At 37.8% G+C, this 17719-nt stretch overlaps 1 protein-coding gene across 4 annotated transcripts in view; it reads left to right on the plus strand.

Annotated features, from left to right (window-relative positions):
- The window catches only part of PRKDC (protein kinase, DNA-activated, catalytic subunit), a 202059-nt gene that overhangs the window by 160006 nt on the left and 24334 nt on the right, over positions 1-17719 (plus strand). For 3 of the 4 annotated variants that reach the window (XM_070631659.1, XM_070631657.1, XM_070631660.1), the window contains 6 exons: positions 5103-5292; positions 11076-11250; positions 12939-13129; positions 13955-14135; positions 14691-14851; positions 16994-17205. In XM_070631659.1, the coding sequence (XP_070487760.1) occupies positions 5103-5292; positions 11076-11250; positions 12939-13129; positions 13955-14135; positions 14691-14851; positions 16994-17205 (1110 nt within the window). The remainder of the gene's footprint in view (positions 1-5102; positions 5293-11075; positions 11251-12938; positions 13130-13954; positions 14136-14690; positions 14852-16993; positions 17206-17719) is intronic. The other variant, XR_011543431.1, reaches the window with a different exon arrangement.

Consider the following 17719-nt stretch of genomic DNA (forward strand, 5'->3'; position numbering starts at 1 on the left):
TATGAATTAGTTTCCCTGCCTGGACAGAGCAGCAGAACACCCTCCAAGGCCAGAAACGCTTGTTGCTTGAGGTCTCAAATCAGGCAGACATGTGCCCTGCTGAGTTCTCTGGTCAGACTGGACCATTGTCTTGGCTCTGCAGATGAGCAAAGCTGTTGGTTATGATTTCTACTTGGTTACCACTATTGGTAGGAACTCAGTCTGCCAAGAACTGAGCTCTGATTGCTGTAGGCTCACCCTCTTCTCTATCACAATCTGATCCCCAGTGATCAAGCCCCACAGATTCTACCATAATCCATAATCCCTGTGAAGTGAGACCCAAGTGGGCCTCCTGACTAGTGAAGCACAAACTGGGGTAATTGGATGTTCACCTTGGGCTTTTTTTCCCCCCAACTGAAGAAACTGTAGGCTCAAGGGGGTGCTCTTGGTGCAGTGCTGTGTTGGCCTGGGGATGGGGCCATGTGTCACTGCTCCTCTTACCCTTTTAATGTGGTCCATCTCAGTCTCTGTGGCGCTGGGGGGTGCTTCAGCCTTACCCCTCTCTTCTACATTTTTCACAGTGGTGTCTTATACATGAATAGTTGTTAGTTGATTCTCTTGTGAGGGGGAATTGAGATCAAGAATGACCTATGCAATGGCACAACTAGAAGGACCCACAACTAAGAATATACAACTATGTACTGGGGGTGGGGGACTTTGGGGAGAAAAAGAAAAAAAATAAAATCTTTAAAAAAAAAAAAAAGAATGACCTATGTCACCATCTTTATGATGTCACTCCTTCTTTATTGTGTTTATGGTGTGTTACATTGATTGCTTTTTTAATATGAAACAAATGTTGAATATGAAACAGATTCTTGGTGTAAACCCTGCGTGGTTATGATGATCCCTTTTATATATTCTTGAATTTGCTAACGTTTTGTTAAGAATTTTAGTGTCTATGTTAAAGCAGGATATCTGTCTATAATTTTCTCTTTTGTAGTGTCTTTGTGGGGTTTTGGTATTAGAGTTATGCTGGCCTCATAAAATGAGTTGGGACATACTTGTTTCTCTCGTCTTTGAAAAAAGTTTATGTAAGATCCTTCTTATTTCTTACTTGAATATTTGATAGAATTCACCAGTGAAACTATATGAGCCTGGAATTTTCCTTTGGGGAAGATTTTTGATAATGTATGTAATTTCTTCAGTAGATGTAGGGCTGTTTAAATTTTCTGTTTCTTTTCGTGTCAATTTTGTTAAATTGTATTTGTCAGTGAATTTTTCTGTTTCACCTTGTTATCAAATTGTTGGCATAAAGTTGCTCATATTATTCTCTTATCTTTTTTATTTGTAGAATTTGTGATGGGAACCGCTTTTTTATTTCTGATACTGGTGATTTGTGTTCTCATTCTTTTCCTTGATCAGTCTGCTAGACGTTTGTCAATTCTGTTGATGTTCACAAAGGACCAGTTTTTGGCATTGCTAATTTTCTTTATTATTTATGTGCTTTCTATTTCATTCATTTCTGGTCTCATCTTTAGTATTTTCTTTTTTCTACTTACTTTAGACTTACTTTGCTCTTCTTTTTTTAGTTTCTTAGGGTAGAAACTTTGATCATTGATTATATACTTTTTTTTCCTAATGTAAAGGCTTAAAGTTATGCCTTTCTCTAAGCACTGCTTTAGCTGCATATTGCAAATTCTGGTATGTTGTGTTTGCATAATCATTTAGTTCAAAATATTTTGTAATTCTCATGTGATTTCTTGTTTGATTGACGAAATACTTAGAAGTGTTTTGTTTAATTTCCAAATAGGTGAGTTTTCTGTTGCTCTTATTGTTATTGATTTCTAAATTAATCCATTGTGGTCATAAACACTCTGTATGGTTTCAGTCTTTTTAAATTTATTGAGATTTGTTTTATGGCCCAGCATATGATCTATTTTAATACGTATTCCCCATGTACTTGAAAATCCTGTATTTTCTGCAGTTCTTGGATGTAATGTTTATAAATTTCAATTAGGTCAAGGAGGTTGATGGTATTTTTCAGATCTTCTAGTCTTTACTGATTTTTTTGGTCTCGTCCTATCAGCTGCTGAGATAGGGATTTCAAAATCTTCTACTATGATTGTGGAATTGCCCATTTCTCTCTTTAATTCTGTCTATTTCTATTTATTATATTTTGAACTCTGTTATTAGGCGCATACACATTGATAATTGCTCTTTCTTCCTGATGAAATGTCCTTGTTATCATTATGTCGAAATAATGATATACTGATACATGTATATATGTGTGTGTGTGTGTGTGGACTTTACATATATATGAAGTAATATATAGTGAAAATACTAATAGGTAATATAATTTTTCTTTAAACATTTACACATATTCAAAAGAACTTTTGAGGAAAAAAGTCTTTTTATACTTAGCGTTTATGATGCTCCTCAAGATCCAGATTTTCCTCTGATACGACTTCCCTTCAGCTGAAAATTTTCCTTTAGCAATTCTTGTAGTACAGGTCTGCCCATGATAAATTCTCTTAGTTTTCCTTTATCTGAAGTTATCTTTATTTTAATGTCGTTCTTGAAGAATGTTTTCTCTGGATGTAGAATTCTGGGTGGATCCTCCTTCCTCCTCAACAGTATCATTTGGCCTCCATGTTTCTGAAGAGAAAGTCATGGTTATTCAAATTGTTGTTTCCCTGTATGTAATATATTTTGGGGCTGGTTTCAAGATTTTTTTAAATTTATCTTTGATTATCAGTAGTTTGATTATGATGTGTCTAGGTGTGGTATTCTTTGAATTTATACTATTTGAGGTTCACTAAGCTTCTTGAATCTGTACATTTATGTCACTAGATTTGGGAGCCTTTGTGTCATTGTTTCTTCAAATTTTTTTTGGCCCCAATTTGTCTCTCTGTGGGATGCCAATTACACATATATTAGACCTTTTGACATTGTCCCACAGTTCCCTGAAACTCTATTCGTTTTATTCAGCCTTTTTGTCTTTATGTCATTTCTATTGATCTGTCTTCAAGTTCACTATCGTTTTCCTCTGTTGTCTTCATTCCTCTTTAAGACTGTTTAGTGAATGTTTTATTTCGGGTATTGTATTTTTCAGTTGTAAAATTTCTGTTTGGCTCTTTTTATACTCTCTCTCTACTGAGATACCTACCTTTTCATTTATTTCATGTATATTTTCCTTGATCTCTTGGAGCATAGTTAAAATAGCTACTTTAAGGTCCTTATTTGATCATTCCAACATATGGGTCATGTTACAGTTGACATCTGTTGACTGTCTTTTCCATTAAGAATGGATGTTTTTCTGGTTCTTAATATATCAATTAATTTTGGATTCTTTCGTAGAAATTGTGAATATTATCTTGTGTAGACTCAGAGTTCTTTTATAGTTCTTAGGAGAACGTAGATTATTTTGCTTTAGCAAGATTTCAGCCAGCCGTGTTAGATTGGATAGTAGAGTCTGCCTTGCTTTCTGTTGGTTCAAATCTCAGTTCAGTTTTCAAGTCTTTCCTTCACTGTTTCAAGTCACTTCTGCACATGCATACTTTAGGGGGTAGTCTGTGACCTGTGTGGCTTCATAAACAGAATTAGAGGATCCCTTCTCTGGCTCTATACCTTCCAGGATCCCCACTACAATGTTTGGTCTACCTGGGCTCCTTTCCAGGTTTCTCTGGGCACAATAAAACAGCGTTTCTTTCAGAATCTTAGTCATTAGGGCTGCCACACCACTCTGCAACCATAGTTATCCTTGTGGCCAAACTGGAAAAAGAAAGAAAAAAACAGGAAACATCGCAATGGCAGTACCTTCTACTAGTTTTGACTTCCTTGTACAAACAGTCTGCTGTCTTCTATTTACTCTCAGAGTTCTTGAGTGGTTGTATGTTGCATCTTATCCAGAGTTTGTGGTTGTTATCAGCAGAAAGGTAGACAGCAGGGGGCTCACACTGCCATACCAGAGCCAAAACTCTGTTATTTTTAAACAGATCATTCTTTTCCTGGCTCTATCCTCCCCAATCTGATACAAGAACATTTCATTTACCATAACACTTCTCTGTCTTTGTTTATCGTGTTCCTTCTATCTGGGACTTCCTTACCTCTTCTACTGCTTGAAATTGAATGCATTCTTCTAACTCCAGGAACAAGTCCGTCTCATTTTGTGAAAACTTATCTACCTCCCCTACTTATCCTCCTTCCCCTTTCTGTGAGCCCAGGGCATTTTATTCATACTGGTAGTGTAACATTTATGTTTCATTCGTTAATTATTTTTTCAAGTACTTATCAAGTACCCAGTTTATACCACTTTTACTTGTTTATTCTTATAATTAGAAACAGTACAGGCTTAAAAAACAGCAGCATCTCTTGGGAGGGAAGTGGTGCTTGTGTGTTGGGTAGGGTGCGAGGAACACAGAAGCAGAGAGATGACTAGAGAGTCTTGTATCTTGGGAATGACCAAAAAAACAAAAGAAAGAGATAATGTGAGACATGCTAGTTTATCTGGCCACCATGTTTCTAAGAAAATTGGAATTACTCCCTGGATAAACAGACAGTTAGTTGATTATTGATCTGGGTGAATTTTGTATATTAAGATCCTTTGCCAGTGTTACTGACAATGAAAGTAAAATCACTGGAACAAAGTCATATATGCAAATTATGATACCAATAAAAATAATTTTATAGCAATACAACCATATCTTTTAATATTATCAATGATTATAACCTGTTAGTTGCTTTACATCTTTCACCTTTTGGGGAGCAGGACCTTAGATTGGGAGATACAGGGAGAAAAATGGCTTTTGGCCCAACACAGGATATGTTGCCCATTCATTAAGAGAGGAAATTATAAGTTTAAATGCTTTATTTTGTGGGGGTGAAAATAATAAATGATATCTGGAAATTTCTGTTGAAATGTCCTTGGTGATCTTTGAATAGTTGGTTAATTAAAGTGGAGATTAAATCCAGTACCTAAAGTGCATATTCACAGTCTATAAATGAGCAAAAATTTAATAACTGTAGAATTTCTGTCTTAAATGCTATTCCATAGCTCCCTATATATCAAAGATTTCTTTCATGAGTCTCTGGTATTAGTTCTCATTTTTCTTTGTTTTGTGTAGATGTTTCTTTCTCAGCAAAATAGAAGAAAAACTGACTCTTCCTCCAGATGATCATAGTATGAACACAGATGGAGATGAAGATTCCAGTGACAGAATGAAAGTGCAGGAGCAGGAGGAAGATATTTATTCTCTGATTAAGAGCTGTAAGTTTTCCATGAAAATGAAGATGATAGAAAGTGCAAGGAAACAGGTGAGTACTCAACATTTCTCTTCCTCTATTGTATCCTAGAGTTTTCTTAATTTAGCTTTTTTTTCTTTGCTGAGGAAGATTCACCCTGAGCTAACATCCATGCCAGTCTCCCTCTCATTTTTTATGTGGGCCGCCAGCACAGCATGGCTGCTAACAGATTGGTGTAGATCCATGCCCAGGAACTGAACCTGGGCCACCGAAGTAGAGTGTGCTGAACTTAATCACTAGGCCATCCAGGCTGGCCCTTAGCTTTTTTTCTGAAACTTCGCTGTTCTTTAAAATCTGAAGCTTAAAGATAAGTAGTTAGTATTTTTTCCTCTTTATAAGAAAGTAAACTTGAAGAAACACTTACTTAAAATTTTCTGGAGAGCCTCTAAAGTTTATTATATACTTGAAAATCATTTCAAAATGATTGTTTTCTGTTATTTAAAAAGAAGTTAAACCTAATATCAGATTTGATCTTATTTAACAAAATGTGTGCTCGCCAGATAGTTACAAATTATATTTAGATTTAGTTTGTGGAAATCTGTCATTTGATAATAAGATCCTTTCTTGATGTAAGTGTGCTTTGCTTAAAAGTTGCATATAAACTATTTAAATGTATTAAATCATATTTTATATGTAATTAAATCATATTTGAATATTGTAGGGGAGCTTGCTCGCTTAATGACCCTACATTAATTGCTATCATAAAGCAAAGAATGTTATTCTGGTAGAAATAACTAATATTTCTGTTTTGTAGTTTAAATGCTCATTTATAGGTTTTTCTTTCAGATGGGTGTTGTATCAGTTAGGAATTTTTATGTTTCAAAAAACAGAAAACCTGGGGCAGCCCCGGTGGCCTGGTGGTTAAGTTCAGCACACTCTGCTTTGGTGGCTTGGGTTTGGTTCCTGGGCAAGGACCTACACCACTCATCAGTGGCCATGCTGTGGCAGCAGCTCACATACAAAATAAAGGGTGATTGGCAATAGATGTTAGCTCAGGGTGAATCTTCCTCAGCAGAAAAAAAAACAACAAGAAACAGAAAACCCAACCCAGAGCAGCCTAGTGAATAAAGGAAATTTATCAGTTTCCATAAATGAAAAGTCTAGAAGAGCTGGCTTTCAAATACTATCACCAAGGACCTGCTTTCTCTCCCTCGATTCTCTCTTCCACCATAGTGATTTTGTCCTCAGATTCTACATAGTGAATCTCTCTGGCAACTCCAGGCTTGCCCTTTGTAGTTGGAAATGGCCATGGATGTTTCATATCTTACTTCCTCTATACTCGTATCGCAGCAGGGGGGCCTGTCATTCAAGGCACACAGCTGAGGATGGGTTCATGTGGCTTCTTAGCAGGAAGTCAGGGTGCTCATCCCAGCTGGAGAGACAACAGGTGCTCCCTACTACTGCTCAAACTCCTCCAAACTGGGAGAGGGGCATGATGAAAGAGGAGGAAGGAAATGGATTATGAGTACGTTATTTAGAAATATGTGAAAATCCCCAAGATAGCTAAAAGTCTTTCATATGGCACATTGGCTTTTTTTCAATTTTTCAACAATATATTCACATATACATGTGGGTTACAGTTAGCTCTCAAAACCAGTAATATTGGAGATGGAGAGAAAAAGAATCATATCTGAAGTTTACAAAAACCTTCAGTGTATTTTGATTTACCTACCGATACTCTTCAACACTCTTCAGAAGTGGCAGAACTGAAATTTGAGTTTTGCCTCTTTTCATTACCAAGTACTTCATTAGGTGCTAGAGATACTGTGTTGAACAGCATATAGAAAAGTAGACAGACAATTATAATATGATAATATTAAAGGACAGTCATGTGGGAAGAACACCTGACCCAGCCTTGTGGGAAATTGTAGGTAATGTCTAAGTTGGGAACTGACAGATGAAATAGAGTAAAGGGGATAACATATAAGACCCAGGAATGACCCAGGGCATGTGGTTTCCTGAATGGTGTGAAGGTTGAATTTTAACCCTTACTAAACGGCTGTGTACCTTTGTGCAAGAAAGCCCTTGAATCAAAGTGGTCAGATATACAATTTTAGAACAGCATCCTGGTGGTCATGATGAGAAAGGATCAGAGAAAGGGCAAAGCATTAGCAAGCTTCTCTGTTAATCTATGTGAGAGATGATGGTGGCCATATCTAGGTTAGAGGTCAAGGAAATGGAGATAAGTGGACAGATTCAAAAAAAAGGAACAGGTTCACTTGGATAGGACATGGTGACTACTTCTGTTTGGGAGGAGAAAGGATGGTATGCTGGCTTTCAGACCTGAGTAGCTGGGGGATGGGAATGTAGGAGGAAGAGCAGTTTGTGGGGAAGATGATATGTTCAGTTTGAGACGTGTTGAATTTTCGAGGCCTTTAAGATGAGCAAGTTTTGATTTCCATTAGATAATTTATACAAAAGAAATCTGAAGCTCTGGAGAAGAAGTTATGTTAGTGATAGAGGTCTGAATGTGATCAGCATGTGGATCGTCACTGAGACCATGGGAGTGGATATGGTAACCGAAGTCAATCCCCCGAACACATCAACAGTTATGGGATGAGCAAAGGAAGAGGCGACTACAGGGATGCTGAACCTGAATGATGAGATTAGAGGAGACAGAGACTGTGAGACCCCAGGGGAGGGGCCACAATCACCAGTGTCAGTTTCCAAAGAGAGCAAAGGTATCAAGAGTGAAAAGTGTCCTTGCATTTAAAAGGAGGTTGGTCTTGAGTTTGGTGAGAACTATTTCACTGGAGGAAAAGAAGTCAGATGATAGTGGCTAGAGAAATGGATGAGAGTAGGCTATGGGGACAGTGGCCACAGGCTGCTCCTAAAGAAGCCATGAGGGGTCAGCTCTGTGGCCAAGTGGTTAAGTTCGCATGCTCCACTTTGGTGGCCCTGGGTTTCGCTGGTTTGGATCCTGGGCGCGGACATGGCACTGCTCATCAGGCCATGTTGAGGCGGCATCCCATGTAGCACAACCAGAGGCACTCACAACTAGAATATATACAACTATGTACTGGGGGCTTTGAGGAGGAGAAGAAGAAGAAAACAAAAAAGATTGGCAACAGTGTTAGCTCAGGTGCCAATCTTTAAAAAAAAAAAAAAAGAAGCCATGGCAAGGAGGAGCAAGTGGGGTGAGGGAGGATTTTTTTTTAGGGTGGAAGATACTGGGGATGTTTAAATCCCAATGGAAAGAACTAATCAGGAAAGACTGGATATATAGAGGAGGAACCACTGGTAAAATAAGATTCTTTGTGGAGGTTGGCAGGGACAGGATTCAGGGCACAGGTGAGTCTTCTATCTGAATGGAGGGCGGGAAAGAAGAATGGGCTTAGATGTGAGGAAGAGTAGGAGAACTCATCTCTTGTCTCTGAGAGTTGGGAGGTAAAGTCATCTGCAGACAGTGATCAGGAAGGAGAATTGAGAAAAGTGTGGAAGTTTTAAGAGTACTATGGACTGTGTGAGAGAAAACTGACTCCCATACTGGAAAAGGATTGTCAGACAGCATTGAGAACCTGGTTGGCATTGTCTCCAGTGGATCTGCAAGTGTAGGAGCAGAGAAGGCATGCACTTTGATGAACCCAGAGTGTGGTTTTGCCAAGTGAGTGTGATACAGAGATAAAGGCTGATGATCTGAGTGTACTGCTAAGAGAATGATGGGAATAATTGGCTTGCTTGAATGTGGAAGGAGGTGAAAGCAGAAAGAAGGCACGTAAAGTTACCAGAGGTCTTAAGTAGGTTATAAAGCACTCACAGCAGAAATTTGGTGACTAGAAAAGGAGGTTTGTGGTCAGAATGGGATGATTTGAGTTTAAGAATTTGGTGGTGAGGAAATTCTGAGTAATGACAAGGATCACCGTGTAGCTAACAAACTGGACCCATCATTATATGATGTGATGATACTGTCCCAGTCCTCATGATCACTATCTAGAGCAAGAACTGCTCTTATAACTGATGATAGCATAAGGTGGGCAAAGAAAAGAGATGTCAACAATGCTAGGAGAGCACAGGGAAGAAGAGAAAGTCTACCTGGGATATGAAGGCTTCATGTCAAAGGAGGCATTTGGACTTGGCTTTATGGGAATGGTAGGATTTGGACTTGGAGAGGAGAGAAAGGTATTATAAGTGTAAGATATATTCAAACAAAATCGTGCAAGTGAGAAACTGGGAATTACAGAGTCTGCTCTTAGCAGAGGGATTGTGGGAGTTTCTTGATGGCTGGTTTGAGGTGGATCATGAAAGCATTTTAGTGCTGAACTAAGGACTGGAGTCTTGATCCTGTAGGACTTAGGAAGTCATTGAAGGTTTTTCAAGCATGCTGGCTAAGTTGGAAGCTATGTGGAAGACTGACTGCTGAAGGAAAAAAAAGAGAGAGACTATGGAAGTCTCAAATTAGAGAAGCGGTGGCGGGAATGAAAACGATGTAAGAGACGTTCAATAAGTAGATATACGAAGACCAGAGATGATGAATGATGGAGAGAGTGCAGTTGAGGATGACTCAGATTTTTACCTCGTATTGTTGAAAAAGTGGTAATTAGGAAGGCAGAGTGCTGATGAAAGTGTCTTGAAGCCTAGCAGAGAATTAGAAGTATAGATTTAAAAGACATTTATGTAACAACTAACCAAATAAAAAAATAGATACAGTATACATCAAAATTAAAAACTTCCATGCCTCAAATGACACACTCAAGAAAGTGAGGAGACAACCCATATAATGGGAGAAAATATCTGGAAAGCATGTATCTGATAAGGGTCTACTATCCAGAATACATGAGAAATAGTTACAACTGAACAATAGAAAGTCAAACAGCTCAACTGAAAAATGAGCAAATGATCTGAATAGACATTTCTCCAAAGAGGATATACAGATGGCCAACAAGCACATGAACAGGTGTTGAACATCATTAGTTACTAGGAAAATGTAAATAAAAACCCAAGATACCACTTCACATCCACCAATATGACTATAACCAAAGAAGCAATGATAAGTGTTGGTGAGGATGTGTAGAAATTGGAACAGTCATATACTTCTGGTGGAATCGTAAAATAGTGTAGCTACTGTGGAAAACAGTCTGACAGTTCCTCAAAAAGTTAAACATAGAGTTACCATTTGACCCAGGAATTCCACTCCTCAGTATACACTGAAGAGAAATGAAGCATATGTCCACACAGAAATTTGTACACAGATGTTCACAGTAGCATTATTCGAAATAGCCAAAAGATGGAAACAGCCTGAGAGTCTATCAAGAGATGAATGAATAAATAAAATGTGGTATATCTGTACAATAAAATATTATTCAGCCATAAAAAGGAATGAAGTACTGATATACACTATAATATGGATGAACCTGGAAAATACCATGCAAAGTGAAAGAAGCCAGATACAAAATCACACATGTTTTCTGATTCCATTGTTAAAAAAAGGCCAGAATAGGCAAATCCATAGAGACATAGTTGTTGCCAATGGCCAGGAGGAATGGGGAGTGACTGCTAATGGACAAAGATTCTTTTTTTTTGGGTGGATGAAAATGTTCTGGATTTAGATAGTGGAGATAGTTGTCCAACTTTGTGAATATACTAAATGACGCTGAATTTTACACTTTGTAAAATTATATCCCTATGATAAATAAAAAGACATCCACATAAGTGAAGCTAAGGAGATGGATTAGCTGCTCTAAGGTGAATTGTGTCATGCAAAAAGGGAAGCAGGCCGATAAAAGCTTCGTTTGTAAAATAATTTTATTTCTAAATTATCACTTACATGCCATCATACTTTTTCTTCTGTTATATAGAAAAATTTCTCACTAGCCATGAAACTATTAAAGGAGCTTCATAAAGAGTCAAAAACAAGAGATGACTGGCTGGTGAAATGGGTGCAGAGCTACTGTCGACTCAGTCACAGCCGGAGCCAGACCCAGAATCGTCCTGAGCAGATCCTTACTGTGTTGAAAACAGTCTCTTTGTTGGGTACTAGACTGCTCTTATTTATATTAATTTAAAACTGCTGCTTTATATTATGTCTGCATGTCCTCTCAAACTATTCTTTGTGCTGCTTTATCTAACATTTGGGAATTATCTCTTTGTAGTAATTTTATTAAATATTTGGAGCCAAGATACTTTGTATCCTAGTAACGCTATTGAGTATGACATTTGGAGCTTTTATTTTATCTATAAAATGTAATTGAAATTAAAATTTTTCTCTTTAATACTTAGCCAAATTATGGGTCCAATAGTTTAATTAATTTAAAAACTCTGTGCTTACATACAAGAACTACCTAGTGAAAAATTAAACATGAAAAGCTTTTTTCCTCCTCAGTTCTTGTCTTTTTATAATAATGTAGGCTTTAAGACTGAGGAGAGAGGCCGGCCCCGTGGCCACCTGGTTAAGTTCACACGCTCTACTTTGGCGGCCCAGGGTGTCGCTGGTTCAGATCCTGGGCGTGGACAAGACACCACTCATAAGGCCATACTGAGGTGGCGTCCCACATGCCACAACTAGAAGGACTCACAACTAAAAAACTATACAACTATGTACTGGGGGGATTTGGAGAGAAAAACCAGGAAAAAAAGAAGATTAGCAACAGTTGTTAGCTCAGGTGCCAATCTTAAAAAAAATAAAATAAAGACTGAGGAGAAAACAACTTTCTTCATGTGGGTTTTGGATCTGGTATGCCTACTCTGTTGCCATGTCCAAAGATGATGGTAGTAGCACTACTGTTGAACATACTCCCACCGTATTTCCAAATGCATTCCTCATCAGGAGAGGGTATTATATCAGAATATCAGCCTCAGTAAAAGTGCAAATAGGAGAAGCAGTCTTTCCATATTGATCCCAGGATCAGAAAATCATCCTTATGATTGCGTAAATAGTTTTTATGGATTTTTTGCGAGGGTTGGGGGAGAGGAGGAGGAGTTTGCTGACATTAAGATAATATTAGTATCATAATAATAATTCTACAGTTATAGTAGTTATGGTATGGTTATAGTTTGTAACAGTCTTGTGAAATAAGCACTATGAAAAGAACACAATTATGATCATTTATCTGAGAGAACTCTGAAACAGTTGTCATCCTGTGGCTGAGCAGGGCGGTATGGTTGATGCGACTTGTTAGGTGACTGCCCTTTCTCTTTTGTGCCCCCTTCTGACACCTCTGCAAGCTGCAGGCGCTTGACCAGAGCTGGATGAACTCCTTGGTCAGAGCCACACAGTAAGATGCAGAATGATATCTTTGAACGCAGCAGTCTCTGCTGCTTTATTAGCTAATAGGTCACAGGATCAATTTAAAAATCTACTCTTGGGTTATTAAGGTATATGTACAAACACATGAAAAAGAGCCGTTTTCTGTTCTCTAACAGGTAGAATTAGGTGCTTTGACAAAATGCAGAATGATGGTGCTTGAATAAAAATTAACCAGTGTTTTAATTGCTTAGCCTCTGTGGGGTTTGATACAGTCACTGCTGACAAAGAACATTTTTCACTAATGTGAGTTCAAGAAATTCCCTAACCAGTGTTTGAAGTCATGCTTTCAAGATTTATTTTAATTAATTCTTAACAGAAAACAACTTTTGAACAGTAGGAATTTCTCCTTTGTGATTTATAGTATTCATTTACTTCTGAAAAAATCACTTGTGTGTGTGTGTTTTTAATCCAACAGATGAGAACACATCAAGCTACTTAAGCAAAAATATTCCAGTTTCCCGTGACCACAACATTCTCTTGGGTACAACTTACAGGATCATAGCTAATGCTCTCAGCAGTGATCCAACTTGCCTTGCTGAAATCGGGGAAAGCAAGGCTAGAAGAATCTTGGAGCTGTCTGGATCCAGTTTAGAGAATGCAGAAGAGGTACTGAAGACTGAAAGAGTGAACTTTTTATGTTTGTGTGTTGTATGTCTTTAATGGGCAACCTTCTGGCTACACTAAAGAAATAATGAGGGTACTGCTTTGTGCTTTTAGAATGTATTTGACAGTTGTACACAGCCAAGGTTCTTATGTGGAAAATTGACATATTCCATGTGTTCCTGTTTTTTTTGAATGATACAAATTTTTTAATATTAAAAGTGAGAAATTTGTGTTGGATTGATGTGGACGGTTCTCCCATGAATCTTGTTAATGGAATTTCACCACCACTCGCCATTCAGATATCGCACTAGCTTTTGGGACAAATCAGCCTTTTTCACTTTTTTATTTGGTGCCTGCTTTGCTTAGCTTTTTTCGAAATGATTTTGTGTTTTCAGTAGTTACCAGCCTCTCCTCATCTCGCTATGTCCTACTTCTCTTTAGTTGTATAGCCTGGTCTTCTTCCTCCACGATGTTAGCAACATCTGTGCAGGACGTTGAGCATGAGGCGCTGACTTCCATCTCTCTTTAAATTCTTCACAGAGTTGCGTGACCCCCATTGATCTTTGGTGGCAGCTCTGTCTGACTCTCTGGCCCACACTTGGCTTGTTCTTTTTTGCTTGGTTGATTTTTACATGCTGAGAATCTTACTAGAGTCGCTTACTCTTTCACAATCAGGGCAGACTCTCTTTTTTTCATTTAACTACCTTTCTGTGTTATTTTATGGCTAATTAATCACAAGTGTTCTTTGTTTGTCACCACAAGTAGAAAGAGTTCTTCCAGAAAGCTTCAAATGCACTTAAGTTTTTCTGAGATCTCTCTGAATTCTAGGTGATCGCAGGTCTATACCAGAGAGTGTTGCATCACCTTTCTGAGGCCGTGCGGATTGCAGAGGAGGAGGCCCAGCCTTTCACTAGAGGCCAGGAACCTGCAGTTGGGGTGATAGATGCTTACATGACACTGGTGGATTTCTGTGACCAGCAGCTCCGCAAGGAGGAAGAGAGTTCATCAGGTGAATCACAAAAGAAAAAAAAGTTTGTCACCTCATGTTACTATAAAGTCTTAAAAATTTTGTAGATACTTTTGGTTTACTGTTTGGTTTTTTTTAATGATAAATATTCTGAGAGAAATCTTGTCTTTTTAAGAGGGAATAACATCTCTAAGCAACATGACCTGCATATAAATGGAGTTAGGCTATCTTCCATCTTTCCATTTGCTTAATTTATACTTTAATATTTTACTTGTAGCTTTGGTATTATTGGCTTATGTGGCCTGCCTCTTGCTCCTGGAGTAAATTCAGTAATCAGCAGCTTCCCCTTATGTTCCCAGCCCAGGAAGAAAACTGTGCTTCACGCAGAATGGGTAATGTAATAGGACAAGATAGAAACTTTAACATATCGTCCAAAACTGTGTCTCGTGTTTGTTGATCTAAAGTAGGTGAAAAAGAGAAGAAGGGCATACTGCAAAATATAAGCCAAGGAGAGAAAATGTAATCATTTGTTAAATTTATAGTTGATGTGTAAGTGGATGTATTGACCATTGTTTTCTTCTTTCCTGTCCTCGGTAGTTACTGAGTCTGTACAACTGCAGATGTATCCAGCCCTTGTGGTGGACAAAATGTTAAAAGCTTTAAGACTGCATTCCAATGAAGCCAGGCTGAAGTTTCCCAGACTACTGCAGATTATAGAACAGTATCCAGAGGAGACCCTGAGCCTAATGACCAAAGAGGTTAGTATCTTTATTCTACTGAAAAGGAACTTTACAGAACTTAAAGACGTGTTCCTGTTTATATCCAAACACATTAATGTGTGCAATGCATATGTTATAGCTTTTCCTAACCAGCATTGAAGTTTGCTTCATTCCAAGAACATAGGTAGTAATTTAAAACTGTATAGAAGAGTGTTCACACTTACCCATTTTTCTCTGTCGATGTTAGTAAGAATGCTGTGTCTGAACAAGGGCCCCAAGAAACAGGGGACGAAGTGTGTTTGGGATAGAGACAGGCATTTTCTGTAGCACAGTCTGCTGCCCATAAAGACTAAGCTGTAGTCTGTAACATCTCTTGGTGCCTTATGCTCAGTTTATTATTTAGCCCAGGGAGAAGGAATATGCTTCAGTTGGCATCCCACCCCTGGTGACTGTGGTGCCTGCCAGGAGCACCTTTTCCACAGGGATCCTGAGGCCTCCAAGCAGCTTGCACTCCCCCACACACTCTGCTCACTGGCTTGCATGTCCCGTGCTGGCCTCACCCCACACAAGGCTGGTGCCTTTCTGTCATTTGGGCCACATCTGTAAAAAGTGGATGGCCATCTGAAAGGCCTTGTTAATGACTTCTGTAGATGTTAACTAGAAAATACAGCCAAGCTTTGAGTTGATAATGTAATCGTTCAAAAAAGGTGGCCATACTCTATTAGTTTCACATAGTAAGTTTTTAAACAATACTGGCCTCTGAGCTGTGGAGACTTGGCGCCTGTCAGGGCTTTACTGCACCACCTGACCTTCTCCTGGATTTGGAATAGTGGAGTTTTTGTCAATAGGTCTCAGGAGATTAAAGTAAATTAAGAAATGCAGCATGTATGTGTTTTTCTTAAAGATAAGTGAGAAATAGTTAAATTATGATTTTAGTTTTTTCCAAAGTAATATTTTATTTATATATGATTAAAGTAGCATTTTGAATTTGTGAAGAAATAAATGGAGTATTCACTCAATGTTATTTTGACACTTGGGGAGACATTTGAGATGGGCCATCTAACTTTTCTTGAGTGGTCCCTGTGATCCCTGTGGACTGGTGCATTTTATCCTCACATACCCTGCTCTTTCCTCATTTTACAGGTGAGCTTAGGAAGCTTGCTGAAGTTCACTCCTTATGCCAACATTCTAAGTGCATCAGATTTTATCTTAACATGTAACACCTTAAAAAGCATTACAGGAAAGCATGACCAAATGTTGAAAATGGTCTTGAAGTAAAGAGATAAAAACCAGAAGCCATAAAAGAAAATAACTTGATATTTATATGCAGAAAAGAATATACAAAGTTAAAAAAAAACTGGGAGAAAAATATTTGCAACACAGAGACAGAGAGCTGATGTCTCCACTGTACAAAATAAATAGACCAGTAGAAAATGGTCAAAGGAGATGCATGCATGATTTAAGTTATATAAGGCAAATAAACCCAAACTCTTCAGCCTCACTAATGAGGGGAAACAAAAGGTAAATATTTTTCACCTCTCAGATTGACAGTGAATTAGAAAAATTGATTGTGTCCAGTGTTAGAAAGGATTTTGGGAAGTAATCAATCTACTATACTTCCAGAAGTGAAAATTTGAAAAATCTTTTTGGAGGAAATCTAGCGATGCTTTTTACAATTGTTAATGTTCACATAGGAATTTTACTTCTAAGAATTTACCCTATGGATATATAGCACACATACAAAGAGATAAATATATTGGAGTGTCCATTGTAGCATTACCTGTAATAGCAAAAATTGGAAAATACCCTAAAAATTCATTATAGAGCAGTAGTTAAATAAAATGGAATACTATACAGCTGTTGAAAGGAATGAGATATAAATCTATCTATCCATCTTAAGAAAAACCAGCAATAGTGTGTCTAATCTGATTCCATTCTTGCAAACAAAGGATACATGTACACGTGCATAGAAAACATCTGAAAGAATTGAATGGTTGCCTCCATAGAATAGGAACTTAGAGGGCTGAGGAAGAAGAGTTTATTTTGTATATACTTCTCTGTCTTTTTATACTTTTGATTATAAATGTCTACATACTTTTTATATTGGACGCATACTGCTTTTATAATAAAACAATGTTAAATGTTTTGTTCATTATTAAGTTACAGCTCTCTGTGTTTTAGATTTCTTCCATTCCTTGCTGGCAGTTCATTGGCTGGATCAGCCACATGGTGGCCTTACTGGACAAAGAGGAAGCTGTCGCTGTCCATCGCACAGTGGAAGAGATTGCTGATAACTATCCACAGGCGATGGTCTACCCATTTATAATAAGCAGTGAAAGCTATTCCTTCAAAGATACTTCTACTGGTTATAAGAATAAGGAGTTTGTGGAAAGGTGATATCACAGAAAAATTAGGTTGATCAAATACCACAGGTTGTAAAAAATGTGTATGGTAAAAGCAAACGCTTGGAAGCTTATGTTTGTCTTCAAATTAATTAGAGCTGTCATTGAAGAATGGAAAATTTTAGACATCTATGTGTTAGACATCTCTCCCTGAGTATGTCATTTGTTGTAGGATTTCTTTCGTTTTTTTAAATACATTTTGTCTTAGAATTTTATTCATGAAACATTCTACCCTTATGCTCATAGTTAGTTATCTGTTGGTTGAGATAGACTAGATGAGGTGCTTTTTTAAATCAGTTCCTGAAATTGTTCTTTAATTTTAAATATCCAGGAAGTCCCTCTTGTTTTTTTTTTATTGAGGTTATGATAGTTTACAACCTCGTGAAATTTCAATTGTACATTATTATTTGTCAGTCATATTATAGGTGCACCACTTCATCCTTTGTGCCCACCCCCCTCTTCCCCTTTCCCTGTTAACCACTAATCGTCCACGTGTTTGTTTATC

This window comes from Equus przewalskii, chromosome 8 (assembly GCF_037783145.1).
Source record: "Equus przewalskii isolate Varuska chromosome 8, EquPr2, whole genome shotgun sequence".
Classification (NCBI taxonomy): Eukaryota; Metazoa; Chordata; class Mammalia; order Perissodactyla; family Equidae; genus Equus; species Equus przewalskii.